Source organism: Bufo gargarizans, chromosome 6, assembly GCF_014858855.1.
Source record: "Bufo gargarizans isolate SCDJY-AF-19 chromosome 6, ASM1485885v1, whole genome shotgun sequence".
In the NCBI taxonomy this organism is placed as follows: Eukaryota; Metazoa; Chordata; class Amphibia; order Anura; family Bufonidae; genus Bufo; species Bufo gargarizans.
Genome location: NC_058085.1, coordinates 204,848,665 through 204,869,266, shown reverse-complemented (window position 1 = coordinate 204,869,266; position 20,602 = coordinate 204,848,665). Strand labels below are relative to the sequence as shown.

Here is a 20,602-nt window from a genome sequence, read left to right as displayed (position 1 = left end):
AAGCATGTAAGGCCTGTCCTACACCCAAAACCTTCATCATCTCCTGCATCACTTCACCTGTGAAGTGAACACCTGTGTCACTTTCAATGATCTAAGGTACCCCATACCTGCACACAACTTCGGCCATAAATTTCTTCTTTACTTCTTTGGGTACAGTTTTGGCCATCCTGAAAACAAGTCATCACATATCAATACATACCCACCTTGGGTAGTTGAAGGTAGTCTGCAAACGTTGAAACAGATACAAAAAGCAAGACGTGTTTCTTGGGTACCTTAACCACCTTGCCCACGTTGTTCTGGGTACAAATCATTTATCCTTGAGTATGTCCGACTGTTACAGTGCTGAACCCTGGGGCGTACCATATGCTACGTACTAAATCACACATAGCAGTTTTTGTCTAGTGCATCACTCCATGGGTTGCCTGTGGCATCGTGGAGTAGAGGGACCTGGGAAGGCAAAGTAGTCCCCCTTTTCCATCCACCAGTCCCTTTCCTCCTTCCCCATCTGGTTCTGTAAGGTCTTAAGAACTTTCGGGAGACAGGAGGAGTTATTTCAGGGACCTGAACTGTGGCCACTTAAGACAGGGGTCTGCTTAGGTAATTTGGCAGCCATTTTTGCCGCCTGATCTGCCGTGGCTTTCCCTTTTGTCTCTGCTACAGTGGCCTTTCGTTGCTATCATCACCCCTTATGTTAGTGACAAGAGGGCTTCCATCAGACACCTCACTGCTTCCCCATTTTCAATGGGTTTACCTGAAGCGATCAAGGAGTCTCTGGCTTTCCATATAGGCCCATAGTCATGGGCTATCCCAAAAGCACACCTGGAATCAGTGTAAATGTTGTCTGTTTTTCCATCTGCAAATCTGCAAGCCATCTTCAGAGTCTTTTAGCTCCACTTCTTGAGCAGACATGTGTGGTAGTTCACGTTTAATCACCACTGCCCAACCTGTGTAGTACCTGCCATCCTGGCCATACCTCGATCCATCCACAAAGAGCACATGATCTAGATCAGTGTCTCCCAACCAGTGTGCCTCCAGCTGTTGCAAAACTACAACTCCCAGCATGTCTTGACAGCCTTTGGCTGTGCGGGCATGCTGGGAGTTGTAGTTTTGCAACAGCTGGAGGCACACTGGTTGGGAAACACTGATCTAGATTACCTAATGGCTGATTTACCAAATCCCACTACCTCTTGTGACATAATCTGCAAACAGTCAGGAGCCTCTTCCTTTGAATCTGGAAGAAAAGTTTAAAATGCGGCGCCCTAACTCTTCCCTCCCCCCTTGGTCCAGAGGCAACAGGGTGGCTGGGTCCAAAGTATTACACCTTTGGAGAGCAACATTGTCGGGCAACAAAATGGAACACTGCATTCTCAAATAACGGGCAACAAAACAATCATTTGGATTGTACGTTCATGAGGATAGATGTAATATCACCATCACTTTGTGGTTCAGAACTATCTCAGAGCTTTCATCAAGCATAGCTAGTACAACTACTACAGCTCTGATGCAGAAAGGGACACCTGGCCACGGGATCAAGTCTGACTGAATAATATGCTACGGAGCGTTATTGCTGTCCATGCAGTTGGGTGAGGACAGCTGAGTCATGGCCATTCACTTCATAACAATACAATCTAAATGTAATAATCTGATAGGCTCAGTGTGGGGGTACACAAAATTGCCAGTTCTAGGCACAAAAAGCATCTACCACCTCATTTGTGAGGCGGTAGGGACTAAAGGACAAATCAATTACAGTGGAATGAGTAGGGGTAATGGGAACCTGAGCCGACAAGGGGTGTGTGTGTGTGTTGGGCACAATGTGGGTGTTAGAAACTGTGGCTTCATTAACGGCATGGAGGTCATGTACCATCCAATGGTGAGTGGTTTTGCTTCACAGTGCCGTCCTCCTGATATGAGATACTAGCATATACTTTTGCAAGCAAATCTGCACCCAGGAGGCAACAAGGGGCATTACCACTGACCAGCAAACGGGCAAGCACATCTTGGTTAGGGGCAAATCTAATATGGATGGTTTCTGTTGAAAAGGGAGCGTACTACTTTCCCATCCACTTCTACCCAAAGACTTGGAGAGTAAATCAGGGTAGGCCATGTTTGCTGTGCACAACTGTCTTGGCTGCTCCAGTATCAATAAAAAACGGGGCAATGTTTAAAAGTAGAGCCGATACTGGATTTCCTGTTTCCTAATCTCGATCTATCTCCCCCCCCCCCCCCACACCTGTCTTTTTCTTCTTATGACAAAAAAACATGGGTGTCTGTGGGGACAGACAGTGATCTGGGCATGGTCAACATTAGAATACAATCCTCTCGTGTGGTGTGGACGAGGAGTACCACACACTCTCTTCTGGGATCTAGGTCCCACAGACTCTGCAGGCCCATCTCCCAGGACCATTATATGGTGGCAGACTTACTTTTTCCTCACTTCAATGAGGCGTTTGACATCAGGGCTGAAGCAATGCCAAAGGAACACTACCTATGGTTGGCACCACTGAACCACTTAATGCTGCTTGATGTTACTCTGCATTTTGGCTTACAGAAGTATGCAACTTTTCCTATCGTGGAATTAATAGACTGGAAAACAGGACTTCTCATCTTCCATGGGAGTGTCTTTTTATAACTAGGGGATGGGCACAAGGGCTGTCGTTGTCTGTAACGTCCACCCCTATCCTCCTCCCTCCGCTCTGAGTCATCTAAGTCCACCCCTTTCAGTCGGACGCTGTGGTCCTCCTTCTGTCCATCAATAGTGTCCCAGCTATCCATAAGAACAGAGCTCTGATGTTAAGCACAACACTTAACATGTAACTTCAAACATTGAAACAAACAGATCTGACAATACAGACATGAACACACAAAGGGTCCATAAGAAACTTTTCATTGACTTCAATTTAAAAAAATGTACAGCTCAGTCAACATTGTTGGCACCAATAAAAAAACTAAAATCTTCCAAATAAAATAATATTCTCAATGCGCATATTATTTAAAAACAAATATCACATTCACATTTGCATGTACTCATTTTCACAAACAGCTCATAACCACGCCCATATACATAAAATATGAATTGCATTCACAGCTCTGCTAAAAACATCCATCAGTCTTCACACATTTTCGACTCAACTACAACTCAAAGCCACACCCATTCACATTCCACTGAATCATTTATGTCTTCCAACCCAGCCACAGTTTTCTTTGTTTCATCCCAAAATTTGCAGCACAGACAAACACAGCTTTCCTGGAAACAGCCAAACCACACCCAGAATTGCTGATGTTCTATGTCGCTGTTGTGCTATGTTTTCCAATGTCTTCTGGTCTTCACTCTGTGATTAATCAACTCTTATAAGAAGACAATATACATGTTATAATCATACAGTCATTTTGTTAAAAGTTGGATTCCCACATTACACTGCTTGGGAAAGAAGAAAGAAAATTATTGAACAATTCTTCTTCTTGTATAATATATTACACATCACTTACTCTGCATGATTCCCTCCCCCCTTTTCCTTTGCCCGTTTCTCTTATCTCAGGAATGTTTCTGTGTGAAGGCAGGGGAAAGTGAATCTCTGTAGCTCACACTAGATACAATACTTATCCATTAATTGACCAGGCTATGGGTCTTCCCTATTTAAACACACACATATTATTAGGGTAACAAAACTTAACCAGTTCATTTCGGAACATTTAACACAAGCGCCTTTCTGATTGCAGACACTGATGCACTTTCTTTCTTGCTAGTGCCATCAATTAACATCCTGACACTACTCTGTAACATTCTTTTTCACATTTTAACTTTCAATTCTCCATTAATATCACATCCTATAATCTCCCTCTTCCCTCGCTACTAGCTAGGGGCTGTCTTTTCTCCTTCTTCATAATACTGGGACTGACCCATTTCAACAGCAGTATTTCAGACTGACACACACAAAACAGAGGAGTAAAGAGGTGCCTTTAACCCTTTCCTCCACAGACAGGATTCACCCTCCCCTCTGGTTGGCTCAAATCTGATTATCACGTCTGACTAGTCAGCTGGGACTCCCTGCACGTCTTCCCCTCTCCAGGGGTCAGGCGGGCTCCGCACGCATCTTCCTGGCGGTTAGGTCAGGTGGAGAATATCTCTACAGTCTTCCCTTTCTAAGGGTCATACGGTCCACGCGTCTTCCTAGCCAGGTCAGCCGGAGTTTACTTTGTCCCACACCTCGGCGCTACAGCGCCCCCTTCTAAACCAGGAGGTTACTGTCCCCTCCCTTTGTCTGTGGTTTTACCGTCTGTGCTCAACTCACTCCTCAGATAAATCACAGATGCACACAAAATATATACACACCAGAGTGATCAATAAATTCAGACTATTGGTTCTATAGACTCCAAGCTTTCAGCATTACAGCCAACTACTATACTTACATTGGTACCACCTCACAGCAGACTGAGCTATCTGAGTATGATGAAGTAAATAGCAGAAAGGCAGATGAGATAAAAGTTTTCTTTTGAGGCTGCGATCCTCTCCCCTCTGCCGTTCCTCAAGCTCAGGCTGGTCTGGTCAGCTGTTGGATGCTACCTTTGCTTAGAGTCCAATCTAGGGTGCCATCTGTTAAAGTAGCCCTAAATTAGAGCATTTAAGATGCACTCTGGTGCTCCAAATCAATGTACTCCCAGGGGGTTAATATCCACGCGTGGTTGAGAGACTGGACACTGACACAGAAGCTGGTCAAAGCAATCTCTAATTTATTACAGAAAGTAAGCGGTATATGTATCTTCAGAAAAGGGCAGTACTTTCTGAGGCCCAGGCATTATTTCATTAGCTCAAAAGGAAGAAGAGATACAGAGATAACATCCTAACATCTGCGCACTGTGTATCACTTTGGAATGTGAACTAATGTAAACATCTAAGTGTCCGCCATCTTGTAATGGCATCTATTCTAACAATAATACTGCATACGTTGTATGTGACACTTCAAGGAGGTGCTTCTCTATATATAATATGTATATCATCAAGTCATATGATTGGCTTATGCATTCCTCCACAATCTATACACCTCCCTTGGGACACCTGTACAAAAATGAGAAAACAGACCCTTCCCACAGCACAGCTCTTTGCCCCCCCCCCCCCCCTCCCCTCTTCTCCAGTCTTGATACAAAGAGGGGGGTGGGAGGCACTTGAAGAAGAAAAAGTTAACTCATTACAGTCCTAGAGATACAAAATATAGAATAAAATTCACACATCTTTAACAATTGTTTATAATTTCTTCAGAAGATAGGTATGTATATATAATAGTGTGTGTATATACACTCACCTAAAGAATTATTAGGGACACCATACTAATACGGTGTTGGACCCCCTGTTGCCTTCAGAACTGCCTTAATTCTGCGTGGCATTGATTCAACAAGGTGCTGATAGTATTCTTTAGAAATGTTGGCCCATATTGATAGGATAGCATCTTGCAGTTGATGGCGATTTGAGGGATGCACATCCAGGGCACGAAGCTCCCATTCCACCACATCCCAAAGATGCTCTATTTGGTTGAGATCTGGTGACTGTGGGGGCCATTTTAGTACAGTGAACTCATTGTCATGTTCAAGAAACCAATTTGAAATGATTCAAGCTTTGTGACATGGTGCATTATCCTGCTGGAAGTAGCCATCAGAGGATGGGTACATGGTGGTCATGAAGGGATGGACATGGTCAGAAATAATGCTCAGGTAGCCCGTGGCATTTAAACGATGGCCAATTGGCACTAAGGGGCCTAAAGTGTGCCCAGAAAAACATCCCCCACACTATTACACCACCACCACCAGCCTGCACAGTGGTAACAAGGCATGATGGATACATGTTCTCATTCTGTTTGCGTCAAATTCGGACTTTACCATTTGAATGTCTCAACAGAAATCGAGACTCATCAGACCAGGCAAAGTTTTTCCAGTCTTCAGCAGTCCAATTTTGGTGAGCTCGTGCAAATTGTAGCCTCTTTTTCCTATTTGTAGTGGAGATGAGTGGTACCCGGTGGGGTCTTCTGCTGTTGTAGCCCATCCGCCTCAAGGTTGTGCGTGTTGTGGCTTCACAAATGCTTTGCTGTATACCTCGGTTGTAACGAGTGGTTATTTCAGTCAACGTTGCTCTTCTATCAGCTTGAATCAGTCGGCCCATTCTCCTCTGACCTCTAGCATCAACAAGGCATTTTCGCCCACAGGACTGCCGCATACTGGATGTTTTTCCCTTTTCACACCATTCTTTGTAAACCCTAGAAATGGTTGTGCGTGAAAATCCCAGTAACTGAGCAGATTGTGAAATACTCAGACCGGCCCGTCTGGCACCAACAACCATGGAGTTCAGGAGATTCTTGACCAGGACCACAACCCTACATGGAAGGGGACACCAGTGTCTTATATCCCCTCCCTGACCTCGGAGGTGACATTGGCTGATGTAATCAGCCCCAATCACCTTCATCCCAACCACCAGCAGCACCACAGATTGGCTAATTGTAGAATAGCGCTGCCATTGGCTGGAGCGTTGTTTCAGCCAATCGCAGAGCTGGGAGGTGACATGGGCTGATGTAATAAGCCCCTGCCACTTCTAGCCAAGCCCCCCCTGCAGCACCATACCATTGCTGTGATGGGCCGGTCTTCACTAACTGGGGCTGCAGGAGGGCGGAAAAATTCCTGCCTGTCCTCAGCTAAGATGGCTGCCTACTGATTAGCGCATCCATCTTATTCCGGTCACAGCGCGGTGACCAGAGTTAACCATGACGTGCTATTGCGTCAAGATGCGGGAACGCACTGATTTCTATGACGTAATAGTATGTCATGTGTTGGAAAGGGGTTAAGCAACTTTGTAACCAGTTTGGCAGTATGCTTCAGGTCATTGTCCATTTGGAAGACCCATTTCCGCCCAAGCTTTAACTTCCTGGCTGATGTCTTGAGATGTTGCTTCAGTATTTCCACATAATCATCTTTCCTCATGATGCCATCTATTTTGTGAAGTGCACCAATCCCTCCTGCAGCAAAACAACCCCACAACATGATGATGCCACCCCCGTATTTTACAGTTGGCATGGTGTTCTTAGGCTTCCAAGCTTCTCCCTTTTTCCTCCAAACGTAACGATGGTCATTATGGCCAAAAAGTTCAATTTTTGTTTCGTCAGACCACAGGACATCTCCACAAATTTAGGTCTTTCTTCCTGTGTGCATTTGCAAACATTAATCTGTCTTTTTTATGTTTCTTTTGGAGTAATGGCTTCTTCCTGGCAGAGTGGCCTTTCAGCCCATGTTGATACATTACTCGTTTCACTGTGGATATTGACCCAATCTTACCAGCTTCCACCATCATCTTCACAAGGTCTTTTGCTTTTGTTCTTGGGTTGATATGAACATGTTGGACCAAAGCACGTTCATATCTGGGACACAGAACCAGTCTCCGTCCTGAGCGGTATGATGACTGGACATTCCCATCTTATTTGTACTTACGTATACTTGTTTGAACAAGGCACCTTCAGGTATCTTGAAATTGCACCAAAGGTTGACCCAGACTTGTGCAAGTCCACAATTCTCTTCCTGATATCTTGGCTGATTTCTTTAGACTTTCCCATGATGCTACACAAAGAAGCAGTGTGTTTCAGGTGTGCATTTAAATACATCCACAGGTGTGTCTCTAACTCAGATGTTGCCAACAAACGGAAGCTTCCAAACACATGACATCAACATCATGGGCAGTCCAGAATTATTCAAAGGCATAGTAATCTTAGTGTATGTAAACTTTTGACATTGCAGAAAGTAATAAAAATGCCTTAAAACATTTACTCTCGTTATTCTGGCATTTTTCAAATAATAATCCTAATTGACCAAAAACGGGAAAGTACAGTTACACAGGGAGAAACAGTATATGTGTTCAGCCTGTCATCACATCCCTCACTGCCTCCTATCCCCCACCCTGCTGCCTCCATGCTGGCCGGCATCTCAGCCAGTTGAAGGGAGAGGGCTGCTTTCTCATATCTCAGGCCGCGTAACAGAGATTTATGCCCCCCCCCCCCCCCAAAAAAAAGAAAATGGGGGAAAAATGTCAGTGCATCTATGGGGCGAATACTAATGAGCACTTCCATTATGGAAATGTTCGTTAGTACAGAAGTTTACTGTACTCACAGATTCCTGGTCTTCAGCGGCTCGCTGTGCTATGACTGGTTCAAATTTTATTTTTTTCTTATTTTCCTCCTCAAAAATCTAGGTGCGTCTTATGAAGCGAAAAATACGGTATATACCTATATATAAATATGGGTAATACATATCAACTCAAATTCACCACTAACATAAAGTATGATGTGTCACAAGAAAACGATCTCGGATTTGCTTGGATAAGTAAAACATTTCAAATCTATTACCACATGAAGTGACACGTCAGATTTGTTAGAATAGCCAGGGTCAGGAAGGTAATAAATGTCAAGGTTAAAGATCATTTTCTCTGCTGTGGTACCACTATTAACCACTATAGGTATGTTTACGTTTGTCGTACACCCAGTGTTCTTAATTTAAATCTGTTTTTTCTCTTTCAGGTCTATCCTTTTACGCCGACTTTGTAGCTTGATGGGGACTGTCTTTCTTTTGCGGTGTGTCACCATGTTTGTTACATCATTGTCTGTTCCTGGTGAACATTTGCAGTGTTCAGGAAAGGTAAGAAGTCTTAAATACAAACCCTGGACCAGGAACAGTGTAATATGAACGATGAAATGAGGGCAACACTCCGGTCTTGTAGTGAAAAAAAGGTGGATTTTGTTGGGTGTAATAAAATCCACCTTTTTTTCACTACAAGACCGGAGTGCTGCCCTCATTTCATCGTTCATTAAAGGAATTCGCACCGTCGCATTTACAATCACGAAATTTTGCACACAGGTACATCAGGTGTCCGAGAAGGTTTTAGACCAGGTCTTAGATCTGTCTCCACATACAGTTTTACTCCATGTTTCCATAACAACCCACTCATTTATCTTCAATGCTGTAGGAGAGCTTTAAAGGAAATCTGTCACCAGGATAATTGCTATTAAAGTATTTTATTTCCAGATGGGCCTTTGATCCAGCAATAGCTGTTTTTATCCTCTGCAAATCCAGTTTATTTGGTATGCAAATGAGCCAGTAAGGTGCCCAGAGGGATGTCATTCTTGCAGAAAGGAACCCAGACACCCCGCCCCCCCCCCCCCCCGCCACAATGTGTCCACCCCCAAGACTTAAAACCCTGCCCCCAGGTCCTGCTAAGCCACACCCCTGACCTGGTTAGGCCACGCCCCTCCAACACCTGAGCCGACAGGGATTGAAAAAATGAAGGTAAAATTCAACTTCTGTCAGCTGCCGGGGTGGGAGGGAGGGTGACTTTCTCCCTGCAGCTCACTCAGACAGTACAGTGCTGCTGTCTTAAAGTGAGCTGATCAAAAGGACACGCCCCTGATCCAGTAAAGGTCGCTGTTAAGGGGGCGTGCCCCTGTAAAGGTCAAAGTAAAGGGGGTGGGCTGCTGTGGAGGTCCAATTTTAAGGGATGGGGCACTGTGAGGAGTTTAGTGTTAAGGGTTGGTGGGCTGTGGAGGTCACTGTTTTGGGGGCAGGGGGTTGTAAATGTCACATAGTGTTGATATCTTTTTAACGACACACACAAACATTAAATGAAACAGATTAAATATACCCGAGCGAAGCCGGGTCCTTCAGCTAGAGATTATATAATATATACAGTATATTGTGGAGATTAGCTGTACAAATGGTAGGCAGTCGGCAGGATTGCAACATAAGGGTTTTATTGGAAAAAACAACTCAACTTTGTTCCAACAGGATGGCTTGGCTTCAGCCCATCAAAGTTCAGTCACACAATGCACTTGTCTTCAGCCCTCGTGTGTCATATAACAGTTAAATTTTTAAACAGGCAAATATACAGGAGTCACCTTTGTGCAGAATTTTGTCTTTTCCCTTCTCAGGAACACTGTGGAGATGAATGCTCCTAAGTCCTCTGCAGACCAACACCAACCACACACTGACAGTGAGTCTTTTAAATTCGCTTCCAGCTGGGTGAGGTGGTAACACAGGAGATGGAGTATGGGAGTGACCTTCCCACCCAAACTCTTCAGTCACTTCTAAATCCCGGACCCAAATTCCAGCTACCACCAACTCGGCAATCTAACATCACTGTTTGCCATTTACCTCCGGGATTTACATCACTGAGAGCAGCAGCCTCAGTGACACATACTTAGGGTCCATTCATACGTCCGTTTTTTCTTTCCTGATCTGTTCCGTTTTTTGCGGAACAGATCAGGACCCATTCATTTTCAATGGGTCCTGGAAAAAATCGGACAGCACAATGTGTGCTGTCCGTTTCCGTTGTTCCGTTCCGCATGTCCGTTTAAATATAAAACATGTCCTATTATGTTCCTGAAAAATCGGATCCTGGTACAATGCAAAGTCAATGGTTCCGCAAAAAACGGAAGACATTCGGATGTCATTCCGTATGTCTTCCGTTTTTTGCGGAATCCGTTCCTGGAAACACATAGCAAATTTTTTTTTTTTTCCTTTTTTTTTTCAAAGAAATCCAAACAACTTTATTTGATTATTGAAATGTATACATGTTTCCGTTTTTTGCGGATCCGCAAAAAACGGATGACATACGGAAACATTTTCAGGAACAACGGATCCGCAAAAAACGGACCGTTTTTCAGGATGAAAAAAAACAGGACGTGTGAATGGACCCTTACCATCAATAACCTCACCCTTTGGATGCTTACATATCCCTACTTCCTTGCCCAAGGCCAGGGGACTGGGCACTTGACCCTGATAGACAGTAAATCCTTGACAAGGCATCAGCATTAACATGAAGCTTCCCTGCCCTGTGCTCTACCGCAAAATTAAAGTCCTGCAACTCCAGGAACCACCGTGTTACCCTTGCATTGTTTCCTTTATTTCGGCACATCCATTTTAAAGGGGCATGGTCAGATACCAAGCGGAACTTCCTACCTGCCAAATAGTACCGCAAAGCCACGAGGGCCCACTTTATTGCCAAACACTCCCTCTCCACTATTGAGTAGTTTCTCTCACAGGAGGTGAGTTTTCTACTCAAATATATGATGGGGTGTTCTTCCCCATTTACCGCTTGTGTCATTACTGCCCCTAACCCAACCTCTGAGGTAACGGTCTGGACAATAAACTCTTTTGAGAAGTCTGTTGCGATCAGCACAGGCTGACTGCATAGTGCTTTTTTAAGGTCCTGAAATGCCTTTTCTGTCTCTTGAGACCACTGTACTATTACTGACTTTCTCCCTTTTGTGAGGTCTGTTAATGGTGCTGCAATGAAGGCAAAGTTCGGGACAAATCTGCGGTAATGGCCAACAATCCCCAAGAACGCCTTCACTTGTTTTTTTTGTCCGAGGCTGTGGCCACTTCTGAATTGCCTCCACTTTGTTTTCTTGTGGTCTTATTGTGCCCTTACCTACAATATACCCCAGATAGCGAGCCTCCTCCAACCCAATAGCGCACTTCTCTGGGTTAGCGGTAAACCCAGCTTTCCTGAGGGAATCCAGTACAGCCTGTACCTTATCTAGATGGGATTCCCAGTCTGTGCTAAAAACCACAATATTGTCTAAGTATGCTGCTGTGTACCTTTTATGGGGCCCCAAGACCCTGTCCATTGCTCTCTGGAAAGTGGCGGGTGCCCCTTGTAACCCAAAGTTCATCCTGGTATATTGAAAGAGCCCGTCTGGGGAGGAGAAGGCAGTCTTTTCCTTTGCCTCCTCTGATAGGGCAATCTGCCAGTACCCCTTGGTGAGGTCAAGTGTGGTAATATACCTAGCTGGTCTCAACCTTTCAATTAATTCATCCACCCGGGGCATAGGATAGGAATCACATTTAGAGACTTCATTTAGACGGCGGAAGTCATTGCAGAACCACCGAATACAATGGGGCTGGACCACCCGCTTTTGGATTCCTCAATAACCTGCAGAGCTAACATACGCTTTACCTCCTCAGAGACCGCTTGTCTCCGAGCCTCAGGGATTCTGTATGGTTTAATGTTTATCGTTACCTTGGGGTCAGTGACTATATCATGCTGAATGACATCTGTAGTGCCTGGCAGGTCCGTAAAAATATCCCTGTTCTGCTGTAGAAACTCCTTGGTTTCTTGTTTTTGGGGTTTGGACAGAGTGTCACCTATTGCAATCTTTTCAATATCTTTGACAATCCATTTGGAGTTTTTTGGCTGCTACCAGGGACTCTCTATCCTTCCAAGGTTTGATTAAATTGCTGTGATAGAGTTGGATGGGCTTTCTTTTTCCAGGCTGATGTATTTTATTATTGACTTCTCCAACCCTTTCTACTACTTCAAACTTACCTTGCCACTTGGCCATAAATTTGCTTTCTACCGTGGGAACCAGCACTAATACCCTGTCCCCAGGGTTGAACTGCCTCACCCGGGCCGCTCTATTGTACACCCTGCTCTCGGACTCTTGGGCCTTCTGCATGTGTTTTATTGAACCTCTCTACGAGGCCATCTGTTTGGGGATGATATACAGAGGTTCTTAGCTGCTTAATTTTCAGCAGGTTGCAAAGCTCTTTCATAACTTTGGACATGAAAGGTGTACCCTGGTCAGTCAGTATTTCTTTTGGTAGGCCAGTTCTGAAAAATATATCAACCAACTCCCGAGCAATGCACTTGGAGGAGGTATTCCGCAACGGAATGGCTTCAGGATACCTGGTGGCATAGTCCACCAGTACCAAAATATATTGGTGGCCTCGGGCAGACCTAACTAACGGCCCCACCAAATCCATAGCTATTCTGTCAAATGGAATCCTAATTATTGGCAGGGGAACCAAGGGGCTCCGAAAGTGACTCACAGGAGCCGTTACTTGGCAGGTTGGGTAGGACCGACCAAACCTTTCAACCTCTTGGTAACAACCTGGCCAATAGAACCTTTGCAGGATTCTTTCCCAAGGACCATCCTTCTATAAGATATTGGTACCACCAATTGCTCCACAATTTCATCACGCATCTTAGTAACACGATACAGTAAATTATCACTGACAGCAAAATGAGGAAACCTTTGATCAGCATTAGGCTCCTGAGGCACCTCATTCAGTACAGTTACATTTTCCCATGCATGTTTCAGGGTGGAGTCTTGTAACTGAGCAGTCCCAAAGTTCTCCCGTGACACTTCCAAGTCCGGTACATTCTGCTCATGGTTGGACTCCTCACCCTCATCCCCAGCCAATACTGCAAGGGGAAAACTGTCTGATACCTCATTGGTCACCCCTACAGCATCTGTTTGGGCTTCTTCCCCTAAAGGAATTGGGCTGAAAGAAGGTGAACATGCAACAGGCGTATCATTACAGTCGGAATGAGACCAGAGTTCCCAAAACAACTGAAAATCACGTCCCACAATCAATGGATGTAATAAGTCTGGTACCACACCCACTTCATGGGTCACTGTCCCGCAGCCAGTCCCTACAGTCACTTTGGCCAGCGGATAATGCTTAGTGTCCCCATGGATACAAACCACCCCCACCAGCCTTTCAGGGATGACCAGGTCATGGGGTACGGCAGTAGACAAGAGGGTCACCAGGCTACCTGAGTCCAAAAGGGCCACAACACTAACCCCATTTACCTGGAGTTGACGCTCCTGGGGACCTAGTTCCTGCAGGGGTGTAGCACTGCAAACAGGATGAGCAAACATGGAGAGGTGGCACCACACTCCATTGGCTCCTCCCCCTGGGAACAGTGTGCTGCAATATGCCCCGATTGCTGACACTTCCAACAACGGACCTCAGATCGGCCTTCGAGTGGGGCTTCAGAACGGGAAGGTACCTTTCTTGGAATGAAAAACCTCTTTCCCCGGGGTGAGCCACCCAGGCTTTGTCTGTTGGCTCGGTCCTCCTGCTCAGAGGTAGAAATGGCTGTGGAGGTTTCTCTCTGTCGACGACCACCAGAGGCTCCCACAAACTGCCGTGGTTTACCTTCAGGCCTCAGACAGGTCTCAGTAGTCGTAAACTGCTCCACAAGGGAAACCAATTGATCCAGGGTTTTGGGGTCTCCTTGAGCAACCTAGCGGTGAATGTCCCAATGAAGTCCACTCACATAGCGGTTGAGCACGATTCGTTCAACAATGTCTGCTGGACTCAATGTCTCCGGTTGTAGCCACTTGCGCACAAGGTGTAACAAATCAAACATTGGAGAGCGGGGCAGTTTTTTATCTTCAAACCGCCATTCATGGACTCTGCGAGCATGCACAGATAAGATGACTCCCAGCCGGAACATGATTTCTGCTTTAAGGATATCATAGTCTTTGGCCTTCTCTGCCGTTAAATCAAAATATGCTTTTTGCGGCTCCCCAGTCAAATAAGGTGCCAGAACCTCAGTCCACTCAGCCACAGGGAGTTTCTCCCTTTCCACAATCCTTTCAAACACTTTCAGATAGGCCTCTATGTCGTCATCTGGGGTCATTTTTGGCAAGGCGCGGTGCACTGCTTTTTTTTACATTCACAGTCCCAGCTAACTCCTCTATATTCCTTGGTTGAGCTGACACACTCTCTCTCAGGACTGTGATCTGTTCCAGCAACAGACGGTTGGTTTCCTGCTGGGCTGCACTGACCTGCACAAACTGCTTAACCAGCTCCTCCATGGCAGGAGTCTCACTGGGCAACAATGTAGCAGCCTTTATCCAGGACATAAGCAGGTTACAGAGTCAAAAAAAAAAAAAATTATGCAGCCGTTACCCTTAGGAACACTTGCCCGCATCCTCCACCATATGTGGAGATTAGCTGTACAAATGGTAGGCAGTTGGCAGGATTGGATGCAACATAAGGGTTTTATTGGAAAAAACACAACTCAAATTTGTTCCAACAGGATGGCTTGGTTTCAGCCCATCAAAGTTCAGTCACATAAAGCACTTGTCTTCAGCCCTCGTGTGTCATATAACAGTTCAATTTTTAAACAGGCAAATATACAGGAGTCACCTTTGGCAGAATCTTGTCTTTTCCCTTCTCAGGAACACTGTGGAGATGAATGCTCCTAAGTCCTCTGCAGACCAACACCAACCACACACTGACAGTGAGTCTTTTAAATTAGCTTCCAGCTGGGTGAGGTGGTAACACAGGAGATGGAGTATGGGAGTGACCTTCCCACCCAAACTCTTCAGTCACTCCTAAATCCCGGACCCAAATTCCAGCTACCACCAACTCAGCAATCTAACATCACTGGTTGCCATTTACCTCCGGGATTTACATCACTGAGAGCAGCAGCCTCAGTGACACATACTTACCATCAATGACCTCACCCTTTGGATGCTTACAATATATATTAACTTACCTACAGCTTGTTTGTTTTACATTGCAGTGAAACTTGTCCATAAGATTAATTCTTATGGATAATATCATAAGAAAATCATCAAAACAGGATAGACCCTAAATCTTTACATACCAGATGCTGTAGACATTTGGTTAATAGAGTCAACAAATTATCTGAATACGTGCAGGGAGTGGGTCCACCTGCAACTGCTAATTTTCTCACTCCTGTAGTAGAAAAAATAGAAACCCCTTAGATGGGACATTCATCGGGCACATACATTCCGATTACAATTGTAATGGCAGCGATAACAAGAACAGAAGGAGATTTTACTTAAAGGTTGTATTCTTTCTTCCTGCTGTTACTTGTAGCCTCCTCCCTTCTACCCCTCCCCACTAAAATATCATCTTTAGCTCTTCTGTTCTAGCTGTGGCATGATGTTTACATACATTCTTAACAGTGAAGGAGTAAGAAAACAAATGCCTGTCATTCGCTCTTGAGAACCTTACACTTTAGGTTTAGGCAATAGTTGGACCATAGCTAAGGGCTCCTTCACACTTGCGGCAGGACGGATCCGGCAGGCTGGTCTCCCTGTCGGATCCGTCCTTCTGCTGTTTTGCTGGACCGCTGCTCCGTCCCCATTGACTATAATGGAGACGGAGGCTGAGCTCCGGCGCAGCACGGCGAAAGCCGCCGAACTAAAAAGTCGGACATGCAGGACTTTTTAGTCGGACATGCAGGACTTTTTAGTCCGACGGCTTTCCAGCCTGCCGGATCCGTCCTGCCGCAAGTGTGAAGGGGCCCTTACCCTAATGGTAGTCACAGTAGTGACCCTCAGCTCTCCAAGTATAAAAATAAAATAAAAATAGAAAATAAAGTATTTATCAATCTCCCCTAGTTATTCTTACTATCTTTTAAATGGTCGGCTCTATACTTGGACAATTCCTTATGGTTTTTACTTTAAAGGGGTTGTCTGCGTTAATTTTTTGTTGTTTGTATGTTTCTAACTGCTCTTCACTCAGTGCTGAAGGCTTTACGGAGTAGCTGCAGGCAGTGAGTAGACAAATTCTGGGCACAGGAGCTCACAGACTGGAGGAGTTCTGCAAAAGAGCAGGTAGGGGGAAGATCCTGTGTGTATCAGCAGTGTCATTGTACAGCTGGGACTTATAGTCCTACACATACAACATGCTGCAGAAGTTAAGTTCAGTATATGGGCACATCATCATTGTGACAGTGCTGGAATGAAAGGGGTTGGGGATAGTGATTATAAGTTTTGTTTTATTATTCTAATAACTTCCCTGCCTTTAAAAAATATTAACTCGGACAACTCCTTTACGTTTGTCTTTTGTATTTCTAGGGAAACAAACATTCACCCAACCCAAACTTTTCAGTTTTCTCTGTATGCAGATATTCTTAAAATCTGAAAATAAAAATAAAACTATTGAAATAAAATGTCATGGTTGTAAGAAATCAACCCTTTTAAGGTGCCACCATTATGATTTACAGCAAGACAACCCTCTGGCCTGCGCCACAGCTCCTCTTCAGCTGTCGCGCTCCCATCTTTCTGGCCTGTGCGGCACTGTCCTGACCCCATACAGCAGTCATGTGATAGTGCACCGCAGGCCAGGAAGATGGAAGTGCGACAGCTGAAGGGGAGATGATTTTTTTTTTTATTTAAGTCTGATGGGCTAGTCTGAGGTCTGGGGGTACTGATGGGCTATTCTGAGGTCTGGGGGTACTGATGGGCTATTCTGAGGTCTGGGGGTACTGATGGCTATTTTGAGGTCTGGGGGTACTGATGGGCTAGTCTGAGGTCTGGGGGTACTGATGGGCTAGTCTGAGGTCTGGGGGTACTGATGGGCTAGTCTGAGGTCTGGGGGTACTGATGGGCTAGTCTGAGGTCTGGGGATACTGATGGGCTAGTCTGAGGTCTGGGGATACTGATGGGCTAGTCTGAGGTCTGGGGATACTGATGGGCTAGTCTGAGGTCTGGGGATACTGATGGGCTAGTCTGAGGTCTGGGGATACTGATGGGCTAGTCTGAGGTCTGGGGATACTGATGGGCTAGTCTGAGGTCTGGGGATACTGATGGGCTAGTCTGAGGTCTGGGGATACTGATGGGCTAGTCTGAGGTCTGGGGATACTGATGGGCTAGTCTGAGGTCTGGGGATACTGATGGGCTAGTCTGAGGTCTGGGGGTACTGATGGGCTAGTCTGAGGTCTGGGGATACTGATGGGCTAGTCTGAGGTCTGGGGGTACTGATGGGCTAGTCTGAGGTCTGGGGATACTGATGGGCTAGTCTGAGGTCTGATGAAAAATATTTTTTCTTATTTTTCTACTCTAAAATCTGGGGTGCGTCTTATCATCGGGTGCCTCTTATAAAGCGAAAAATATGGTACTACCGTGGCCTCCTAATTCACCAGACGGATCTCAATAGCGGAAAATATTAACACTAGTGTGAAAGTAGCTTAGCATGAAGTTAGGTATCCAAATGCATTGTGCTATATTTATTATATATCTCAATTTGCACCTGTTTTGATCACCTGTCAATTCATTCCACCTTTGGCACAGTTGATAAATCTTCCTTATTATGCTTTCTAACTAATACAATGATTTGTCATTTTAGCTCTACGATAATATGTGGGCAAAGCTTCAGCGTGCCTTTGCAATCTGGAGTGGATTTGGCATGACACTAACCGGAGTGCACACGTGTGGAGACTACATGTTCAGTGGTCATACTGTAGTACTCACAATGCTGAACTTTTTTGTCACCGAATGTAAGTTTCATTCCAGTTATGTGAATTTGTTTTTTGTTACTACTCCAACTCCAAAAATTTGAATATTGTGCAAAGTTAATTTATTTCAGTAATTCAACTTAAAAGTTGAAACTAACATATAAGATAAACTCATTACATGCAAAGCGAGAACAATAAATTAAATAAATAAAACACGTTAGAAAGTGCATTCAATTGTATTACAAAGCAAAAAAAAACTACAGCAGTGTATAAAAAAATTGCAAAGTCTGAATACTTATCAGTTCATAGCATAAGTTAACGTTTAAACAAACATACTACCTCTCCACCTCGGAATGAGCATGCTGCATTTTACGCTATGTACTGATAAGTATTTGGATTTTGCACTTTTTTTTCTAATGGAGTGATATCTGATACATACACTGCTGTAAGACTTTGGATTATTTTGATTTGAAATGCAATTAACCCATTCCTGACCGATATATATGAAAGACAGAAGCACTCCAAAAACTTGTGATGAAAAAAGTGGATGGTTTATTAACCCATCTAGCATGGAGGGGTCTGAAATTCATCTAAGAGCGCCACCTGCTGGCTTCAAAATGAATTGTCAGCCTGCAGGCTGGGAATTAAAGGGGTTGTCCGGGTTCAGAGGTGAACCTAGACATTCCTCCATTTTCACCCAGGCAGCCCCCCTGACTTGAGCATCGGAGCAGTTCATGCTCCAATGCTCTCCTTTGCCTTGTGCTAAATCGCGCAGGGCAAAGGCATTTTTAGGAGTTCCAGTAAAACTGCTAGTGCAGCGCTAAAGCCCGCCCATCAGAGCCGGTGACGTCACCAAACACACGGGGGAAGTTTTCGGCCCAGCAGTGTGTTATAATAAACAAAAGAGCCCTTGCCCTGCGCGATCTAGCGCAGGGCAAGGGAGCGCATCGGAGCTTGAGATGCTCTGATGCAGACATCAGGGGTGCTGCCTGGGTGAAAATAAGGGTATGTCCCTTTTAGGGCTGAAACGATTATTCGAATAACTCGATTAAATCGAGTCAAAAAATTCATCGATGCAGTTTCCCTGCATCGATGAATCGTTCAGATCACGTGATCACGGAGCGGGAGTGAAATAAGCGTCTCACTCACCGCTTCCGTGTCCTCCGGAGCCAGAGAGGCAGGACTGAGCGGCCGGCACAGCTGAGGGAGGAGGAGGAGGGAGTCTCTCCCTCCCCACTGTGCGCGGCTGCCGCTGAAGACCAAGGAGGAGGGGAGGGGAGGGACTGTGGCCACTGCACCACCAATGAATGTGCCGGCCATATCCCACAGGGTCCCCCTCCTCCCCCCCATCATTGGTGGCAGTGTCAGTTCCGATCGGAGCCCCAGCAGTGTAATGCTGGGGCTCCGATCGGTTACCATGGGAGCCAGGACGCTGCTTAAGTCCTGGCTGCCATGGTATGTTAGTAGTGAGCAGAGAGCAGCGCATTATACTCACGTGCGCTGTGGCCGGCGGTCGCTCCTTCTCATAGGTCTGTGCGGCGCATTGCTAATGCTGTAAGCATTAGCAATCCGCCGCACAGACAGAAGGAGCGACCGGCGGCCACAGCGCACGTGAGTATAATGCGCTGCTCTCTGCTCACTACTAACATACCATGGCAGCCAGGGCTTCAGTAGCGTGACTCCTGGCTGCCATGGTAACCGATCGGAGCCCCAGCATTACACTGCTGGGGCTCCGATCGGAACTGACACTGCCACCAATGATGGGGGGGGGGGGGAGGGAAAGGGGGACCCTGTGGCCACTGCCACCAATGATTAATACTGGGGAGGGGGGGTTGCGTTACCAGAGGGGGCATATCAGAGGCTGGGGGGAGAGGCAGATCAGAGGCTGGGGGGAGAGGCAGATCAGAGGCTGGGGGGGGGAGGCAGATCAGAGGCTGGGGGGGGAGGCAGATCAGAGGCTGGGGGGGGGAGGCAGATCAGAGGCTGGGGGGGGGCAGATCAGAGGCTGGGGGGGGGAGGCAGATCAGAGGCTGGGGGGGGGAGGCAGATCAGAGGCTGGGGGGGGAGGCAGATCAGAGGCTGGGGGGGAGGCAGATCAGAGGCTGGGGAGGCAGATCAGAGGCTGGGGGGAGGGGGGGAGGCAGATCAGAGGCTGGGGGCAAGCAGATCAGAGGCTGGGGGGAGGCAGATGGAGAGTGGTTAATGGAGGCAGCAAGCACCACCTTGGCATGTATAAAGTTATTGGTTTAGAGAGGGGTTAATGAAGGCACCTCCAAGGTGCTTTCATTAACCTCTTCAGACCAATAACTTTATACATGCCTAATGCCAAGGTGCTTCCATTAACCCCTCCAAACCCAATGGGCATGTATAAAGTTATTGGTTTGGAGGGGTTAATGGAAGCACCTTGGCATTAGGCATGTATAAAGTTATTAACCCCTTCAAACCAATAACTTTATACATACCTAATTACGTACGTTATTTTAAGTAGCTTTTTCTTATTAGATTACTCGATGAATCGAGAAATATAATCGATAGAATACTCGATTACAAAAATATTAGTTTACTGCAGCCCTA

At 45.8% G+C, this 20,602-nt stretch overlaps 1 protein-coding gene across 2 annotated transcripts in view; it reads left to right on the top strand.

Moving 5' to 3' along the window:
• Positions 1 to 20,602, top strand: part of SAMD8 (sterile alpha motif domain containing 8) — a 147,479-nt gene that overhangs the window by 101,296 nt on the left and 25,581 nt on the right. For both annotated transcript variants that reach the window (XM_044297609.1, XM_044297608.1), the window contains 2 exons: positions 8,544 to 8,661; positions 17,920 to 18,070. In XM_044297609.1, the coding sequence (XP_044153544.1) occupies positions 8,544 to 8,661; positions 17,920 to 18,070 (269 nt within the window). The remainder of the gene's footprint in view (positions 1 to 8,543; positions 8,662 to 17,919; positions 18,071 to 20,602) is intronic.